This window comes from Paroedura picta, unplaced genomic scaffold (assembly GCF_049243985.1).
Source record: "Paroedura picta isolate Pp20150507F unplaced genomic scaffold, Ppicta_v3.0 Ppicta_v3_sca21, whole genome shotgun sequence".
Taxonomy (NCBI): Eukaryota; Metazoa; Chordata; class Lepidosauria; order Squamata; family Gekkonidae; genus Paroedura; species Paroedura picta.
This window is the reverse complement of record NW_027518618.1, coordinates 4689951-4709012: the sequence shown is the minus strand read 5'-3', so window position 1 is coordinate 4709012 and position 19062 is coordinate 4689951. Positions and strand designations below refer to the sequence as shown.

Sequence of the window (19062 nt, the reverse complement as noted above, 5' to 3'; positions counted from 1 at the left end):
CGATTCGCCGAGCCATACCCAATGGGGGATGGGGAAGAGGCGGGCCCTTTGAAAGCCATCCAATCGGCGGGAGGAACGGCGGAGACGCTCGCGGTTTGTTTACGCGCAACAAGCCCCGCCCTTGGGAGGCCTGACCAATCGCCACCGAGAGAGCTGCGCGCCGGAGCGAATGGGCAGCGCCGGTGGGCGGGCTGGGCGAGGCTGAGGGCCGCGCGGAAGCGCGCCCACCAATCGGCGGCGGAGCGGGACGGCCGGAGCGCGTCGCGACCAATGGTGGCCTCGGGGGGGCGGGCCTCCCAAAGGCGGGGCTCAGGACCCGGAAGCGCCGCCGCCTGCAGCCGGGCCATGGCGGGGCCGGGGAGGAGGGGGCGGCCGGGCCGGGGAGGAGGAGGGGGCGGCGGCGCGGCGGAGCTGGTGCCGCTGAACGTGGGCGGAAGGAGGCGAGTCCCGCCCGCAGAGGCGCTTTCCCTTCCCGGCCGGCCGGCCGACCTCGCGGGGCTGTTGTGGGGAGGGGTGACTGGGCGGGCTCTCCTCGCCCAATGACGCGTTGTGCTGGCCACGCCTCCCCCTCTCCTCCCTCCCCTACCTGGTCCCGGCCTCACAACAGCCCGGCGGAGTAGGCCAGCCTGTCCCCTGCGGGCGCCGAGAGAGGTTGGAGGGTCCCGCGTGGTCCAGCTGACGGCTCCCTTCCCCCTCCCCGCAGGTTCAGCACCTCCCGGCAGACCCTCACCTGGGCCCCCGACTCCTTCTTCTCCAGGTACGTGGCTGGAGCGCCCCCCCCCCTCCTGCGCTGGGGAGACCCGCTGCCCTCCTCACCCCTCCTGCCCTTGCCAGCCCCAGCCTGGGGAGAAAGGCCAGTGAGGCTGCTACTGCACGTCAGCAGCACCCAGGACTAGCCGAAGCACTGGCCGCCCTCGCTTGGGGGAGAGCAGGGAGGGGACTGAGACTCTGCTAGAGGCAGCCTGGCTGTTCCTCCTGCAGCTGTCAAGAGCAGGATGGGCCTCCATTGAAGGGACTCTCGTGCCTCCGCTCTGCTGCCCAGTCTGCACTGATTCAGGCACTGATTTTGGGGTCTCATTCCTGCCCTCTGTCTGATTTGCAGCCTCCTCAGTGGCCGGATCTCCACCCTGAAGGATGAAACGGGGGCTGTGAGTAAATTAGAAGACCTTTTTCTCAACCTCCCTAAAGCTGGAGCCAGAAGAGTGCTTTGGACATATTGTGGGTGTTGGGGCCAGGCTGCAGAAACCTGGGGTACCTCAATGGCGAATGCCTTCCGTCTTGGTAGAGTGTATTTATTTAAAATAATAATTGCTAGCTGACTTTCTAACTTCTGAAACTTAAGGCAGCTTACAGTGTAACCCCCCCCCCCAAAAAAAAAGCAGTAATTAAAACCCATTAAAAGTTACAATTTTTAAGTAAGGTCAATTAGGACCACCAATTAATAAAAATTAAGTCAAACAAATGTAGTCCTAAATAAAACTATCAGCAGCTTTCTCCTGAAGATGAGCAGCGAGGAGGTTTTCGACACTTGTGGGGCTCCCCCTGAAAGGGCTGCCCTGTGCGTAGCATTCCTCGTGCCAGCTCTCGGGCTGGGTAAAGGATTGCCTGTCCTTGGCCTGTTTTGCAGCGGGCAGGTGAAATGCTAAGAGGAGCCAGAAGGCCAAGAGGCCACTGCTGTGAACTCGCCTGGGACTCTTGAAGCTGCTCTTGGTCCTCCATCAGCTTGGGTCCCAACAGACCCTCCTTTACAGGCCCTGGGCTGCCTTTTGGAATGAAACACACATTTTTGTCCAAGTGTGGCCAGGGCCAGCCTGTCTGGTTGCCAGTCGTGAGGAAAACCTTTCACCGTGGCTGGGTTGTGGCAACTTCAGACGTGGTAGGTGCCTGCCCTGGAAGCCTTCTGCAGGGAGTGTCTACATAGGAGCTCAGTGGGGTCTCGGTCACAGGAACGGCCCTTGGCAAGAGCTTCTTTGTGGCTGCCAGTCCTCCCAGCAGGAAGGAGATGAACACAAGGCCTGTTGCTTTCTCCCAGATCTTCATTGATCGGGACCCTGACATCTTTGTTCCCATCCTGAACTTTCTCCGGACCAAAGAGCTTGACCTCAGGTATGAGTGGAGGGTGTAGCTGGGGGAGGGATAGGCATGGGGGGGGGGGCTTTCCAATCACCAGGTCCTAACCAGGGCAGAGCAGGTGTGCTTCCTTGCCTCTGCCACATGTGTTCGGTGCCCAGTCCAGTGGAGTTGTTCCTGGCTCACTGGGTCTGGATTCCCCTTCTGCAGGAGGCTCATCACCCTCCCTGACCTGCTGCAATCTTGTCTCCGGTCTTCCCATTCTGAGATCAGACCACAAAAGGGGAGATGCCTGGGGCTGCACGACTCCTCCTCAGAGCAGGCCCATTGTAGATGCTGGGGGGTTCTGTGGGGGGGGGGTGGCTGTTCAGAGCAGGTGCTCTCCTTACCGTCTGTGTTGTGCTGTAGGGGAACCAACATCTCCTTGCTGCTGCACGAAGCGGAATTCTACGGGATCGCTCCACTAGGTGCGCCCTGAGCGTTGTCAGGGGACTCGCAGGGGGTGGCCAGGGTGGGCTTGCAGCTCCTTGCAGTTGTCTCTGGGGCTTGTCCCATCTTATTGCCTCCAGTTTAATAGCCTTCTTCCCAAGGGGGCCCCCCATTGGGCCCCATGTCAGTGGGGTCAGGGTTCAAAGTCCTCCCACAGCTCATCCCCTGTCTTGGTCTCATCCTGCCCAGTTCGCCGCCTGCAGCTGCTCAGTGAGCTGGAGCGCTCGTCCTGCGGGAGTGTCCTGTTCAATGGCTACCTGCCCTCTCCAGGTGAGGGAAGGACCACGTGCTGTTGGGCCTGGAGCCCAGGGGTCGAAAGGGGCAGGCAGGAGTAGGGCTGGGGTGTGGGAGCAGTCCCTCGCAGCTGACCCTGGCCACTCCTCCCCTCGCCTCCCCTCTGGTCCTCTGCAGTGCTTCCTGCCAAGCGGTGGAATCGTCACAGCGTTGCAGGGCCACAGCTGGCCGTCAGGCCAGGGAGCCTCTCCGAGAGGGGGCTTGTGCGGCGGAGCAACACCATGCCCCCCAACCTTGGCAATGCCGGGCTGCTGGGACGGCTGCTGGAAGAGAGAGGCCCAAGCGCTGGTAGGTGCCCTGCGAGAGATGCGTGCTGGCTGACGTGCCTGTGAGCCCCTAGGCACAGGGGCTCCGCCTCCATTCTCCCGGGTTGCACAATGGGAGTAAAAAGACCCTTGCTGCACGGAGGAACTCAGCCACGCCGTGTTCCCATTGGCCAAGGCTTGCGGAAGAACCCTCTTGGATTTGAGGCCCCAGGAGAGAGGCCGAGAGCCCCGTGGCAGGCATATGAGCCCAGCCAGGTGAGAGACAGTGCGGCCAAGCGGTGAGAGGCTCGGGCCTCATTCCAGCCCTCTGTCAGGCCGGCCCCTGTCAGCCTCGGGGCTGCTGCCCCTAAGCCCCTTGAAGGCAATCCAGATTCGCAGGGGAAGGAGAGAGGGCCGCTTTGGGGGCTCCATTCCCGCTGCCAACTTGGCATCTGCACTGGGAGAGGCGGCTTCTGGGGCGCGTGGCTGCCCCAGTCTTCCAGCCAGGCTCCGGGTGGTCTTCTCCCCTCCTCATTCGCTTCACAGCAAGCCTGGCGGGAAATACATCTAAATAATAATAATAATTTTTAAAAAGCCAGGCTGTGATCGGGGCTGGGGAGGCGTGGCTGCCCGAGCCGCTGGGTGGCATAGGGGCCCCGCTCCAGTGTGCCCGCTGTGCTAGACTTGCCTTCTCCCTCTTTCTGTAGGTGCCACCAGCGACCCAGGCACGGTGCACCTCATTTGCGGGCATCATAACTGGATCGCTGTGGCCTACGCTCAATTCCTGGTCTGTTACAGGTAAGGTTGCCAGCCAGGGGAGGGGGGGCGGTCCTCCACGGCTCCCCCTGAGCACCTCCTGCCTGACCTCTCACCTGCAGGCTGAAGGAGACCTCTGGGTGGGGGCTGGCCTTCTGCAGCCCCCAGCTGGACTGGGTCATTGAGCGCGTGGCCCTGAATGCTCGGGTCATTGGCGGCTCGCTGGGGGACAATGACAAGATGGTGGCGGCTGCATCGAGCAGCGAGATTGTCCTTTGGGCCCTGCAGCCTGACGGGAGCGGCGTGGAGATAGGTGAGGGCAAGGAATCCCGCAGAAGTCCCAGAGGGACCCACCCACCCCTGCCCCATCCGCTGAGCCAGGAAGCCCACTGCCCTCTGCTCTGCATCATTTAAAGGGGCTGGGTAGGCAGTGGGGCGCTCAAGAGCCCTGTTCAGGGAGTCACCAGAGATGGAACCCCAGACTAAGCGCTCCATTTCCCCCACACACAGGCCTGCCCCCCCTGGCCTGGGAGAGCCTGTGGTTTGAGGGGAGGGGGGTGTCTAGGCTTGGCTGGACCACCTGATCTCAGCTCCTTCTGTCTTGGCTCAGTTGGAGTCTCACCCAATGGCTCCTTTTCTTCCTCCCCCTGCTAGGAATCTTCCACCTGGGAGTCTCTGTGGATGGCCTCCTGTTTGTGGGCAGCCAGCTCATCGCGACCAGCCACACGGGCAAGATCGGTGTCTGGAACGCCGTCACCAAGCACTGGCAGGTGTGTGTGTGGGGGCGGGTCAGGCCCCTGGCATTTGGAAAGAATTGCACCTGGGGCAGGCACACTTTTCCTCGGCTGGGGTGGCTCCACTCCCCCTGGCATGTTGGGCCGTCCCTTGCAGAAACCCATCCTGAGCAAAGCATTCTGGGAGTTCCTCTTGGTGCCTGGCTTCCTGGAGGCTCTTCCTGTTGGGTGCCCGCCTGCCAGGGTCCTTTGAGTAGAAATAGCGAGAGGCCGACGATTCAAAGAGAATGCAAGCCGAAAGGAGAGTCGAAAGTGGCTATCCCAGGAAAGTAGAATAAAGCATCGTTCCAAATGTAATGTCTGTTTTGTGGCTTGTCTTGCAAAATGATCAAAGGTCCTTGGGGTGCCAGGGCCCTGCAGTGGGCAGTGCTGTGGGCAGGCTGGGCCTCAGTGGCTGACCCCCCCCCCCTCCCTCTAGACCCAGGACGTCAGCCCCATCAACAGCTACGACGCAGCTGGGTCCTGCTTATTGCTGGGCTGCAACAACGGATCCATCTACTATGTTGGTGAGTGAGGGCAGCTGGCCAGACGTGGAGGTGCCAGGGGGCTGCTGCCTCTGCCCCATTGCCCTCGGGGCTGAAGCCGCAGTGAGGTCTGGGCGGGAGGTGAGGAGGGAGGGGGCCGGAGGAGGCTGGGGTGGGGCCCTCGCATCCGGCAGTGGGCCAGAGGGTGGCTGCTACACACCCTCCATTCCATGCAGATGTCCAGAAGTTCCCCCTGCGCATGAAGGACAACGACCTGCTGGTGACAGAGTTGTACCGCGATCCCTCTGAGGAGGCCGTCACTGCCTTGAGCGTCTACCTCACCCCCAAGAACAGTAAGCCTGGACTCCCCCCCCCTCCCGGCCCCTCTTGCTGGCTGAACGGTCCAGAGCCACCCCCACCCCGGCCAGCCTCGGTCCAAAGGGCCACTCCTGCCGGGCTCGGCTGCCCGATGTCCAGAGCGGGGCTGAAATAATATTTTTTTTAAAATTATTGTCCCCTGGCCCTGCTTCCACCCTGCCCTGCTGTGCTCCGGCACCTAATCTCCCCCCCCCCCTCCCCCGGCCTTCCCGGTTGGTGCGACTGTCCTCTGAGCTGCGGCCGTACTTGCTGGCGCAGGTAACAGTGGGAACTGGGTCGAGATTGCCTACGGCACCAGCTCTGGGAGGGTCCGGGTGATCGTCCAGCACCCGGAGACGGTGGGCTCGGGTCCCCAGCTCTTCCAGACATTTGCGGTCCATCGCAGCCCGGTCACCAAGGTGATGCTGTCTGAGAAGCACCTGATCTCAGGTATAGGCGGCTGGAGAGGCGGGGGGGGGGGGGGTGAAAGGCTGCGTGCCTGCTGGGGGGAGGGGACCCTGCCCCCCTACCGCCTTCACTGCATCTCCTCCCGCCCCCAGTCTGTGCCGACAACAATCACGTCCGCACGTGGACCGTGACTCGCTTCCGGGGGATGATCTCTACGCAGCCGGGCTCCACCCCGCTGGCCTCCTTCAAAATCTTTGCCTTGGAGTCTAGGGACACCCAGGGGGGCTGCAGTGCCGGCACTGACATAGGTAAGTGGGGCCCGGGGGGGGGGGGGACCACAGCAGGGTGGCCCCTCCCTCCCTCCCTCCCCCCTGTGTCTAGACTCTGCCCCCACCCCCTCCATCCCATGCAGGACCTTTTGGGGAGCGAGACGACCAGCAGGTGTTCCTTCAGAAAGTGGCACCGGAGGCCAGCAAGCTCTACGTGCGCCTCTCTTCCACGGGCAGAAGGTGAGTCGGGCCCAGAGAAGGTGGGAGGGCAGGGGGGGCAGCTCCATGCCTCCCGCAGGCCCCCCGCCCTCCGCACCACCTGCAGAGCTCCGGCCCTCGCAGCCTTGGCTGCCCCTCTTACTTGGGGCTTGCTGCTTTGGGAGCGGAGGCCTGGCTATACGGAGACGTGCAGCCAGGCCAAGGGGGCCTTGGGAGCCTCAGCAGGGCAGGAGGAGAAGCTGCCCGGCCTCCCGCCCTGCCCACAAGAGCCCTGCCGGGGCAGGTGGGGCTGAGCAGTCTGTCCCTCCCCCCCCCACGCAGGATCTGCGAAGTCTCCTCTGTGGACGGGGCTCCCATCACAGCCTTCATGGTGCAGGAATGCGAGGGGTCCAGCCGCATTGGCTCCCGCCCGTGCCGTCACCTCTTCACTGGCCACAGCAACGGCAGCGTTCAGATGTGGGACCTTACCACAGCCATGGAGATGCTGGAGCGGGAGCCAGGTCCTGCCGGGGAGGGGAGGGGAGGGGAGGGGAGGGGAGGGGAGGGGGGGAGGTAGCGGTGCCCCCTGGTGGAGCCCAGCGGCCGGATGGGCGTGGCCTGCTCCTGGAGCCCCCAGCCACGCCTTTCCCTCCTGCCTTTCCCGCAGACGCTGGCGGTCTCGCGGAGGAGGAGCTCTTGCGAGAACTGGGCCATTGTGACTTGGCGCTCATACACGCCCCGGAGCCCCCCACTGCGAGGTCTGCACCCCCACGGTTACCCCCCCTGCCGTCAGCCCCAGATAGGTGGGCCCAGGGCTGGGAGGAGGGGGAGGGCAGGCCTGAGCTTCTGGCCTCTTGCAGGAGGCTGGAGGGATGGGGCTCATGTGGGGCATGACTCCCAGGTGGGGGGGGGGCATTGCTGCCCGGGGTTTGGGACCCTGTTGGTTCTTTGGGGTCCCACAGGGGGGAGGGGCTTCTCAACCCATCCACTTTGCAGTTCTGATGTCATCCCCCCCCCTTTTCCAGCAGTTGCCAGATGCCCGAGGTGGCAGGGGTCCAAGAGAAGTCGGCTCTGGGCTCCCCAGGCCTCCCCCGCCATCCAGCCCAGCCTGTCCCCGGTGCCAGCTGTCTGCCAGGAGGTGTGGACCAAGGGCGTGGGGCGGGGGCCTTTGCCGAGCAGTGCCGGGAGTTTGCCCCGCCTGAGGGACGCATGGCCAGCCACGCCAGGGAGACGGGGGCCGGGGCCAGGCCCGGACGGCATTCGGCGGGCGCCGGACCCCCAAGACCGGCAAGCAGGAGCCCCGGTGCGACAGAGCCGACCTTCCCCCTGGCCACCCCCAGGCGACCGCTCAGCGAAACCTCTTTCTGACTTGCCCCCACCCCTGGGCTTCGTGGTGGGACCGGAAGCGCCCTGGGGAGGCCGCCGCCCGCCCGCCCGCCCGCTCCTCAGCTCTGGCCCTCCTGCAGATGGGCTGGGGTCTGGGTGCAGATCTCGACTGCTGCCTGTATGACAACACAATGCCAAAGCAAAGCCCCGCTCCCCATTCTGTGCCCGTTCTCCAGCCCACCCACCCTCCCCTGCCAAAGCACTCAGGGATGCTGCCCTCCTCCCACCAAAGGACTTCCCATCGGAGTTCCCACCCCCATGGGTTGCTGCTGCTGAGACTCCCCCCTCTCGGGATGGGGGGCCAGCGACTCTCTGCCAAAAGCCAAATCTGTCTGTGAGCAAGACCGATCCACTGTTACCGTCCTTTTTGGTGGCAATAAACAAGCTTGGAGGGAGGGAGACAGACCCCCTTGCTGCCTTCTGGAGTCCCTGGGGAGGGAGGGAGGGAGCTGCAGGGTGGGGCGCGGAAGGGGGGGGGAAATGGGAAGCCCAGGCTCCGATCGGGGGGGGGGGGGGGGCTCCTTTGCATGGTGGCGTACAAGGAGACAGAAAGGTCTGGGGAGGGGGGTGAAGGGAGAGGAGCGTCCCAGAGATCCCCGCTCCCTGCCAGCCAGGCCGTAGGCTGAGTGGCTGCTGGACATCGTCCGCTGGAAGGGGAGCCCCATGAGCTCCGGCCCTGACCTCTTAAAGCCACCCCAGGTGGAAGGTGGAGGAGACAGGAGCACCATGCTAGGCCCGCCTCTTTTATTGCATATGGCTCCAGTGGGGCAGAGTGGGCTCTGAAGGGTGGTCTCTCCAGTGCTGTTGCCAGCTGGCCTCTCCTCTGCCTCTTTCCCCGTCCCCTGTGCCTTTGGGAGTGGGCTTCGTTTTGGAGGGTTGGTGTGGGCAGCTCCTGAAGTCTTTGCTGCCCCCAGCTCTGATGCCCTGCCTGCCTGCCTGCCTGCCGGCCTTCCCCAGAGTGCAGGAGATGGGCCCCTGGGTGGGCGACTGCAGGCTGTGTTTGTGTTTTTTTTTGGGGGGGGGGTCTGCTTTCCTCCTCCTGGCTCCCGCAGTTCCGTTTTCTGAATGCAGAGACCAGCGGCCTGTTCTGCCTCTGCTGTGTGGCCCAGCTCTGTTCCACTGTGGTCACCTTGGGACTGGGGGTGGGCTAGGGGTGTCACTGGGCCCCTGTGCTTTTTGTGGAGCGGGTGGGGGTGAGGAGCCAGGTGAATCTCCCCCGCAGGTGTGATGGGGGTGGGGTCTGACAAGGTCCCTATTCTCCCAAGGGCCTTCTCTGGTGCCCCCCAGCCAGGTCCCTGCTTTTCTTGCACTGTCGTCTCCCAGAGATGGGGGAGTTATTGCTTAGAAGGCCCCAGACCTTGCCGGGCCTGGAATGCCCCCTCCTGCTTGGATCCTGATGGGAGGGGCTGCCAGCAGACGTGAACAGATGCCCCTCCCTCAGGGCCAGAGCAGCCCACCCTCCTCGGACTGCATTTATGTAACAGTGGCCTGAGAGTTCAGCTCTGCCAGCTCTGCTCTGGAGCCCATCTCCCCCCCCCCCCGTTTATGTAATCCTGACAGAATGCTGCTGCTGTGTGTGTGTGTGTGGGGGGGGAGGCAGCCAGGCATGATGGGGGGCCTCTGGGTGGGACAAGCCCACTGGCCAGGCCTCCCCACCTGCCAGCTGATGTCCACACATCCCTCCAGCCTTGGCCCGCGTAGGCATGGGGGGGGTGGACATAGCATGAGCCCAGAATGACCCTGGGATTGACCCTCATTGTGCGGCCTGGAGGGGTTGTGGGTGCCCCCAGACCTGCTGACCACACAGACCAGAGGAGGGGGTTCCTTTGGCTTTCATTAGCCTGCCCTCCCACACAGTGGGGGAGGAGGTGGGTTGTCCCTGTGAAAGGAGCCCGAAGGAAGCCCTTCCATCCTTCCGTGCCTCCCTGTGGCCCAGGGGCAGCAGGAAGCTGCAGGGCAGGCGATGTCGGGTGCCCACCCACCTGGCTCCTTTGCGGGGGGTGGGGGGGATATCTGCCGTCGGTTGTTGCACACTGCACATGGAGTGCCTGATACATGAGGAGGTCATCGGCAAGGGAGAGTCATGGGCGATGGGAGCATCAGGCCCCCAGTGTGGTGCCACCCCCGTTCTGACCGGCAGCGCCCCCTCCCTCCTCCCCCTTGCCTGGGTCCCGTCTGTCCGTCCGTCTGTCCATCCGTCACAATGCAGAATGTAACTCCGAGAGGCGGTTGCCTAGCAACTGGCTCTGGCCGATGCAGAGGCGCTCGGCTGGCGGGGGGGGGGCACGGGAACCCCCGGTCCGCTCCAAAGCAGCATCAGGAGGAGGCGTAGGAGCCCTGTGAGGCACCCCTGGAGCTCCAGGCCAGGGCTGGGGTAAGCAGACGGGGCTGGTCTGGGCTGCTGCCAGGCGCAGAGGGGGCCAGGGTGGCCCTGCCAGGGGTGGGGGGGGAGCCAGGCAGGGGGGGCGCCATTCTAGGCGCTGCCGTGGCACAGTTGACGGGAGGGCGCAGAGGAGAGCGTCACCGTGCTCGGGAGCAACGGCAGAAGCTGGCTGGCACGCAGGCCCTGGATGAAGCCCGGAAGCAGGAGGGGCTGTGCCCCTGGGCAGGGCCGCTGCCCATACCTAGCGCCAGGGCCAGGTCACTGTGCTCTCCCCTTTCCAGGCACCGGCCCCTGAGAGGCGTCTTCGGGGACCCTTGTCATGGGGGGCTGCAGGGACGGTGAGCCGAAGATCAACAACACCTTTGGCAAGGCCCCCGCACAGGTAGGGAGGCCAGCATGCCAGGCAGCCCGGGCAGGGGGTGGGAGCAGTGCTGTGTGACGTTGCCCCCCGCTTTGGTGGGGCAGAACGGGGCAGGCCCTCACCCAAGCCTTGGTGGCAGCAGTGGCTGGCTGTGCGTGGACTCAGCCTGGGGCTGCAAGAGGGTCCTCCCAGTGCCACTGCCCAGGCGCAGGCCTCTGCCTCGGGGAACAGAGGTGAGTAGGGAAGGGGGCAGGGGGGGTAGTTCTGCATTGGAGTTCCACATGAGCCGAATGTCTGCGGATGTGGGGCTTGTGTGGGGCTGCCTGCCTGGAGAGAAGGAGGGCCACAATCCCGTGCTCCTTGTGGGTGCCATCGGCCAGAAATACGAGGTTTGGGAGCTGTATTCTGAGGGCACAAGGAAGGCCCTCCCGCCCCTGGCTCCTGACACACTGGTGCTTTCCCACAGTAGTGGGATGCTGTGGTTTCCTCCTTGCTGCTACAAGAGCAACAGGGCTCACACACAGCAGGTTTCTCCCAGTTCCCTGCCCAGTTCCCCACGTGCCCACCCCCTCCCCTCTCCCTCCAGGGTGTTTGGATTTTCAAAAAATCCCCTCCAGAATATGGTTATGGCAGAACTACACTGACGTTTCTATAAAACCTTTCCAAATATCCAAAAATAAGCACATCATGTCAGTATGGTGTCCTGAACATTTTTTTTTTTTTTTTTTTTTTTGCTGAATAAGTTGCAAGAAGTCTATAGAGAATGCAGGTAGAAAATCGCTAAGTGCACATCCTGTTGCTTTTGGCCAAATCAGACTCCTTGTCTATCTTCTCCTTCCCTGTATTTATGAATCAACAATGCTTACTTGTCAGCATCGATTCAATTAAAGTTTCCAGGATCTGCCATATCTTATATTTTTGTTTGTAGGTTCCTTTATATCAGTTGCTGGATTTTGAGGGATATTTTCCTTTTGGTTTCTTGTTTGTGTTTCAAAAGAACTATTTTTAAAGGGACTTTGTTACATTGATATGAAGATTTACTAATAGGCAGATCAGGTTCTCTGAATTCCCAGCTTTCCTTTGAAAAAACAAGCCAGTTTTCAGCCTCTTGCAGAGATACACACTTATTGTTATATCTCTACAACAGAAAGGGCAGAAGCGTACCTATTTTTAAATCAAGGCTGGGGATTCAGAGGACAAAGCTTTTTCTGACACACATGGGAATGCACTCTTGATTTGGGCAAAAGCTGAGAGGAATGGCCTCAGAACGTACATATTTAGAAGGTGGGCTCCAAATCAGATACCTCACAGATTTTTCCTGGCCACCCAGCAAGGCTTTTGATTTTATACATGAGTCCACACACGAGTCCTCACAATAATTTGACCACTAAGGAAGACCTCTTGGGGTCGAAACGCACTTGGTCCATTCTGTTGGTCTGTTTCATGTGCCGTTAGAAATGTGTTGTTTTAAAATTATGATGACCATGTTTGTAATATGTTGAATTAGTGGACTAGATGGCCCCTCTGTGTGGCTCCTTCCAACTCTATGATTCTATGATTCTATTACTTTATTTCATAAATATTTGTAAAAAAATTTAAAAGGTATTTTTGCAGCCCAACCTTGGGTTTCCTAACAATTCAGAGAACCGGCCACACCTGGCATCCCAACAGTATATAAATACCGCCCTGAGCCCCCGGAAGGGCGGTATATAAATATAATAAATAAATAAATATAAGTATTTTAGTTCTGGCTTTTAAAGGCAGCAAAAGCCATCCGCTGGCAGCTGGGGGAGGAAATGGCTGTTGTGGTGACCAGGCTGAGAAAATAGAAATCCAAATTTCCCAGTCCGCTGGCGGCGACCCTCCAGGATTGTGTGCAGTTTGCCCCAAAATGTCAGAGCAAAGCATGTCTGAGAAAGACTAGAGAAAGCCAGAAAGCCCCAGAGGTGCTCAGATGTATCACTGGTTCTGCAACATGGAATTTGGGTCAGATTGGAAGAGCTCTCCCTCCTCCTCCTCCTCCTCCTCCTCCTCCTCCTCCTCCTCCTCCTCCTCCTCCTCCTCCTTTTGGTGGACAGCAGCTGATTCACTCTCCACACACACACCCAGACACTTTTGTACCCTTGGGTCCCCACTCCCCAGAACAAACAAGTGCCCATTTTTCACCCTCTTGCTGTTGCTCCAGTGATAGAAGCGCAGTTCTCCGCTGCCCCCTGGCCGTGGACTCCAGCTCCAACATGTGGCCTTCTAACCGCCGGGCACCTTGTCTCTGCAGCCCCTTGTTGCCTGAGTCTGTCTGATGTGGACCAAAGAGGGGCTGCATGAGGTGCTTCTGGGACCCCCCTCCTGTTCCTGATGCAGTGTGTGGTAAGTCTTGCACTCTCCTCCCAGCCCACAAGCAGGGTCCCCACGCCTCCTGCCGCCATCTCCAGGGGGAAGTCTTGGAGAACCGCATCCTGGCCACTGCCTCTGGGTGGTCTGGCCCAGAGTGGGCCTTCCTCTGCCAGCGGCACACCAGGCCAGGTGGAGACGGGGAAAGAGCAGATCCAAGGCCAGGTAGTGACTTCTGCCCACAGGCACAGGCACCTGCAGGCCTGTCCAGTGTAAAGTGCTGAGACACTTCTTCACCACGTGTTTCCCAAAGGCTTCAAAAAGTTCTGTGCAGACGAGGCCCGGGGGAGGGACCACATTACCTGCCATGGGAGAAGACTACTAAGTGGGTCCCTGCACCAGCTGACCAGACGGAAGCCCTCAACCAGTTAATAGTATTTATTGAAGAAAGACACAATTCTCTTTCTTAAAGGTAAAGGTATCCCCTGTCCAAGCACCGGGTCACGTCTGACCCGTTGGGGTGACGCCCTCCAGCGTTTTCATGGCAGACTCAATACGGGGTGGTTTGCCAGTGCCTTCCCCAGTCATTACCGTTTACCCCCCAGCAGCAAGCGACCTCGGATGGAAGGCTGAGTCAACCTTGAGCCGTCTGCTGGGATTGAATTCCCAGCCTCATAGGCAGAGCTTCAGACTGCATGTCTGCTGCCTTACCACTCTGCACCACAGGAGGCTCGGGGATAAAAAATTAGGAACCAGACCAAGTTAAACCTAGAATCTCTGAAAGACTGCCGGCAAGGAAAGTCAAGCCTCCTAACAGTTCTCCAGTATGATTCAATAAATGAGCTTTAAAGAATGCTTGGGAAAGACTTGGAAGCCCGAGAGAGAGACAGAGAGAGAGAGAGAGAGAGCTCACACGCGTTCTTTGATGCTCTATTCACAGAAATCTGAGTAGCTTCTGCATGACGGTTTTTTATAAATGCGACGATTCCACGGTGAAGTGGTTGACTCTTAGCATGTTTGCATGAAATCACGTGCAGGTGTGCCAACATTCTATTGGGTCATGTTTGCTCCCTGCTCAAGCAAGTCTCAAACAGCCACCTTTGCAACTTTGCTGACAATTAAAAGACTTTCTGAGTTCAAAGATAAATGGACCTGTATTTTCTGCAGGGGGCTTGAGCCCCCCCCCCACTCTGACTGTAGGTCTGGGCTAACCCCCAGACCCTCTTGGAGAGGGGCAACACTCTGCCCTGCACCAAGGGCCCCTTCTCCCCCCCCCCCGGGCATCGGCCCCTGCATGGCTGTTCCGAGTCGCCATGTCTCAGGCCGTCCTCTCGAAAGGAGGGTGCAGAGAGCAGCCCCACCAGGCCAGGATCCCAGAACAAGAAGCAGGTTTCTCCGAAGCAGCCGCTGGAAGTGGCAGAATGAACCCTGGCAGCAAAGGCTGCAACCAAATGGAGTCGGCTTCCCTTTGTCAGTCTGACTAGGTGGGCTGCTCCCGTGATTTCTCTGCCGTCTGTCGAACCCTCCTGAAGGGCCTACTTGTCCGCCATCTGGCTTCTCACAGCTCTCCTCAGAGTGCCTCTCCCCAGCCACCCCCGAGGCTGCCCAGCTGTCTCTGACCCCACAGCTTCCCAGGCGCAAGCCTGCCAAACAGCCGTGGAGGAGCCTCATCCTGCGTCCAATGACCACCTGAGGCAGGGTCCTCGGTTAGCTCCTTAGATGTGGTGTGGAGGAGAAGTGCGTGTTCCGTGCTCTTCCCGCAAGGCCTAAGGGTCATAGATCTCTGTCACGTCTCCCACACGCACACGCACACACGCACACTGCAGATTGTGCCACTGCTCCAACCCCTGCATCGTCTCGGTGGCACAAATCAGCAGTCTTGAGCTTCACAGGGACCTGCGGCTGCGATTTAAATTTTCCTTCTGCAACAAGAAGGAATGATCTGGAGTGACCCTACCTTTATTGTGCGATATCTTAGAGTGCTTTTAATGCTCAATATTTTTTAAATCAAATTGAGAAAGCAGGCTGTTTTGAATCTGGGCTTTGCTCGGTAGTAGAGAACCCCTGATTTGCCAAAGCTGGTCATGTGACAAGCTTGCTTTAAAGGAGAAGCCCCTAATTTCTCTCAACTTCTGTCGGTCTTGGATTTTTTCTCCTTCCTCTAACTTCTTCGATCCTCTCCCCCCCCCCACTCCAAGAAAAGAAAGAGGCTCCCTGCTTGGCTTCTCTCCCCCCCCCCTTCAAGAAAAGAAAGAAAGAGGCTTGGCTCCCCCCCACCTTCTGAACTACCCGAACCACGTGCAGAACACGTTCCTGTTTCAATGGGGGGGGGAGAGGAAGATCTGAGTTCAAATCGATCTGAATTCAACAGGATTGACAATGAAATAAATAAAGTAAGTGCAGAATCTGCCCTGGTCTGAGCTGCAGGAGGCCAATTGAGGCAAAAATGCAACACTCTTCTGAGAATGGATCCCCTTGGGATCTAAGGATCTGGCACTCCGTTCAGGGGCTACGGAAGGTTCAAGCACTATCCCAAGGTGTCTGAAGGGGATGAGATGCATGTGGGTGAAATTCCCTCTTTTGAAATCCTGCGTAAGCAGTGGGTTAGCTCTGTGGCCAGGGTTAGCTCTGCGTAAGCTTGGGTTAGCTCTGTGGTCAGGGTGCTGCTTCTCACCACTTCCCAGTTGTTTGGAGATGGTTTTTATTTTATTTTATTTAGTGCTTATTTCTAGACTTCTTTTACACCTCCTGACAATTCACAGTAAGTAGAAAGAATATCATGTATCAGTATAAGCTCAGCCCCACACTTATCCCCCCCCCAAAATCCCACAAAGTGTCTTTCCGCTCCCCTGGAAGGCTGTGCAGGAAAAGGTGAGGCCTTGGGGCTGGTGGCCAAGGCCTGCAGTGGGGCTCCTGCGCCCCCATGGACTGGTGAAGTGTGGCCTCTTAGCGGAGGGGGTTCTGCTTCAGAGGGAAGCTGGCTTGTGTGTTGCCTAGACAAGAAGGTGGGGAAGGGGCCCCAACACCCCAGAGATACCTCCTTGGCACCTGGGCCCGGCTCCTCCAAGCCAGGTAGGGCGTCCCTGGGGGTGGAAAGGAGGCGCACACCTGTTGGGCCCACCACCCAAGGAGGTCAGTGAGTGGGTAAGTGCCCCTCCCTCCCTGTCCTGCGACATGAGAGGAAGCCCTTGGAGGTGACCTGAGCCCAACATGCTGGCTGCTGAGCTTCTCTCCCCCCTCCCCCACACACACCACCAGGAGAGCGTCCCGAAGGGGAGGTGAAGCCAAGGGGCTGCCCAGGTGCCATGAGTGATGCAGGCCTTCCAGTGCTGTGGCCCCCTCCTCTGAGGGAGGGGCCAGGGGGCCGGTTTGGGAGGCTGTGGAACGGGAGGAAGGCTGGGCAGAGCTACTGTCACCAGACCCCCTCCCCCACCCCCCATGGCTTCACTCTCTTCCTCCTCCTCCTCCTCAGCAGGTCGACCTGAAGCTGCGGTTTGAGAAGCTGGACGTGACCATGGGGCCGGGCGCTGCAGGGGCAGGCGAGGGGCCCAGCTCCGGGCGGCCGCAGGAGTCCAAGGAGGACCAGGAGGAGCGGGTTCTGGCCATGCTGGGCATCGTGGGCACCATCCTCAATCTCCTGGTCATCATCTTTGTCTATGTCTACACCACCATCTGAGCCCCCCTGCCCATGGAGCCCAGGCCCGTTGGGGTCAGGAGGCGCTGCAGCCCGGCCCAGCTGGAGGAGCTCTCTGCTGCTGCCAGGACTTATGCAGAGCGCTCCAAGAGACTGGCACTTGCTCTGGCCCACTGGGGCCAGGGCCGCGGGGCGAGGGTGGGCACCGGTGTGGGAAGGGTCAAGTGCAGGGTGTCGGCGGTCTCAGGGCGGCCCCAACATGACAGAATCTCCTGCCTACTCCTTCCAGGGGCCAGCAGTGGGAGAGCCCCCGTCCCCTGACCCCCATCTACTGGGGCGGCCAGTCAGAACGCCTGCCCAGCCTCGCCCCCCCACCACCAACAAGCACAAGGCCTCCTACCCTTCCTGCCCCTGCGAGCTCACACTGCCAGGGAGGGGGAGGGCCGCCAGCTCTCTTGGAGCCATGTGGGGGTCTGTTCTGCCAGCACATCTGCCCTCCCCAGATGCCAACACCAGCCCCCTCTGACTGCCAGCCCCATTCCAGAGTCTTCCCTGCTGCCAAACCAGCGCCCCTAGTCTGTCGGGAGGCATCTTCCGTGCGCCCCCCAGCCTTAAAAGCCCTGCTCTCCCCCTCCCCAGGGAGGCAACGTGGGGCAGGTCCAAGAAGATGTGGGTGGTGGGCTTACCAGGCCTGTGGCTGAGACAAAGCTCTGCAGCCAGAGTCCCCCCCCCACAGGAGGAGCTGAGCAGATGGGAATCAAGCATTAGCCAAAGGGGGGGGATAGGGCTGCCCCTAAGGGCCCCTTTGCCACTTCTGGCAGCGCCTGAGACGGCAGGATCCACCCACGGCCATAACCTGCCGCCCAGCTGGTTTCTCAGGGGAGGGCTACAATGGGCATGGGTTCCAATCCATGCCAGGAGCTGCCAGGCCCAGGGTCTCTCCAGAGCTGAGCCTCTCTTGCTGCCACCCTCCAGGCAGAGGAGGCAGGGGAAAAATCCCACCCTCCACCTTCCAGAAGGGGACAAAATCCAGGATCCCATTTTTTAAAAAAATGAAACCAACCTTCACCCCACCAGAGCAAGCCCTCCTGCTCTTCCAACTGGGGAGTTTTTGCTACAGCCAACCACTCTGCCCCCCTCACCCCTGCAGGGGCCTCGCCTTGTGTGCCAAATGGGTGGGAACACCTGATTCCAGCGGAGCGCCCTGGGCTTTTGTCCTGCCCGCCTGGTCATTGTGAAATTTTATATGCAACTGAGTTTGAAATAAAAACAAGGACTTATTTATGGACACCAAGTCATGGGGTGCCCATGCTTGGCTCGGGGTGGTGTGGGGCTCAGGCTCTCCCAGTGCCAGCCATGTGTGTTTGTGGGGGAGGGGGGTTCTTCCTCAATCTGCTGCCTGAGGGATGTGCCTCTCCTGTACCATAGCAGCCAGGATGGGGTCATTTCTAAACACCTCCGGGAGCATGTCCTAGGGCCTGGCACCAACTTCCCTCTGTCCTATTCATGGGTGGCTCTACCATCCTGTCCCTGGAGAGGTCTGCTGCTCCAAGAGGGGGAGAAAGCGAGCTCCTGGCTGGAGTGTTCCATGGCCTGTCCACTGGCACTGCCATAGCTCAGGGGTCTCCCTTGGAGTGGGGGAGGGCACTGCCTTGGAAGTTCGTCAGTCAGGTGAGTTATTCCACACACACACACACACACACACACACACACACACACACTGCTCTTCCTTTGCTGTGTGTGGCCACACCAGATGTTCGGGGCAAGGGGCAGCAGAGACAAGGGTCAACCAATGGCTCTGTGTCATGTTCTGGAGCCAGCTGGAAGATAGGGGGCAGGTCAGAGATGAGGGAGAAGCTCAGTAGGACTGCCTCCCCCCAACACAAAGTTGTCTGGCTGTACCTGTGGATAGATGCCTGGGATGCAATTCTTGCTTTGCATGTATAAAACCTGCCAGAGACCGGGGTGGCCTCTAGTGGCTGTGGTCTGTTAAGCCAAGTTGGCCGCATGAGGCCGAAGGGCTGTTCTGTGGGGACAGCTTGTCCAGAACCTCCCAGTGCTGCAGAGGGACAGGTGGGCCACTGCTCTTCCCAAGCCTTTCCATGGGGACCTGTAGAAGTCTGGCGTCAAACCGTTAAATGAATTCTTATAGGCATAGAGCATCCTATGTAGACCCCAACGGGTAATGCTGCTATTCAGATCCATTTCCCGCATCGGCTGTAACAGAGGGAGTGATAACAGGGGCAAGGGGGTCAGGGATCTCAATATTGAGGGGAAGAGGCAGAGGCAGTGATGGGAGAAGGTGGGACGAGACAAGGGACCTGAGATATAGGTTGATTAATATCAAGACCCATGCCTTGCAAAATTACTTTGCAAATAACAAAGTGGACCTGGCTTGCGTGATGGAGACCTGGGTAAGGGAGGGTGAGACAGTAGCTCTTAAAGAGCTAGCCCCTGCTGGGATCTCTGTCCTCCATGTGTTTTGGACACCAGGTGGGGAGGAGGGGTGGCAATCCTAATACAAGAGGATTTCTCCATCAGGGCTCTCCCCATGCCATCAATCCCAGGAAGTGAATGTGCAGGCCTCGGGTGGTACTCAACAGAGCATGGCCATCCAGTTAGT

At 59.7% G+C, this 19062-nt stretch overlaps 1 protein-coding gene and 1 long non-coding RNA gene across 4 annotated transcripts; both read left to right on the top strand.

Moving 5' to 3' along the window:
• Positions 1–315: 315 nt before the first annotated feature.
• SHKBP1 (SH3KBP1 binding protein 1) lies at positions 316–8135 on the top strand. 3 transcript variants are annotated; one of them, XM_077318731.1, is made up of 18 exons: positions 316–440; positions 704–757; positions 1103–1148; positions 2033–2106; positions 2479–2537; positions 2749–2829; positions 2971–3141; positions 3806–3896; positions 3977–4167; positions 4509–4624; positions 5067–5154; positions 5349–5465; positions 5749–5919; positions 6030–6185; positions 6290–6386; positions 6687–6865; positions 7012–7102; positions 7373–8135. In XM_077318731.1, exons 1-18 carry the CDS (start codon positions 346–348, stop codon positions 7710–7712), a joined length of 2217 nt encoding a protein of 738 aa, XP_077174846.1. In that variant the 5' UTR covers positions 316–345; the 3' UTR covers positions 7713–8135. The 3 variants fall into 3 exon arrangements, with proteins under 3 accessions (XP_077174846.1, XP_077174845.1, XP_077174849.1); XM_077318730.1 differs by having other exon boundaries at positions 7370–8135; XM_077318734.1 differs by lacking the exons at positions 316–440; positions 704–757 and having other exon boundaries at positions 1132–1281; positions 7370–8135.
• Positions 8136–8281: 146 nt separating this feature from the next.
• Positions 8282–17727, top strand: LOC143828358 (uncharacterized). The gene is made up of 4 exons (XR_013227579.1): positions 8282–10104; positions 10395–10495; positions 12750–12841; positions 16278–17727. It is a non-coding gene; the product is annotated as an uncharacterized LOC143828358 (long non-coding RNA).
• The last annotated feature ends 1335 nt before the right edge of the window (positions 17728–19062 follow it).

What these genes read in the sequence shown, in the direction of transcription:
- SHKBP1 (XM_077318730.1), top strand. Translation starts at nt 346, where the DNA reads ATGGCGGGGCCGGGGAGGAGGGGGCGGCCGGGCCGGGGAGGAGGAGGG. An exon ending in CTGAACGTGGGCGGAAGGAG is followed by an intron (nt 441 to 703) that starts GCGAGTCCCGCC and finishes CCCTCCCCGCAG; the next exon opens with GTTCAGCACCTCCCGGCAGA. An exon ending in CCGGAGCCCCCCACTGCGAG is followed by an intron (nt 7,103 to 7,369) that starts GTCTGCACCCCC and finishes CCCCTTTTCCAG; the next exon opens with CAGTTGCCAGATGCCCGAGG.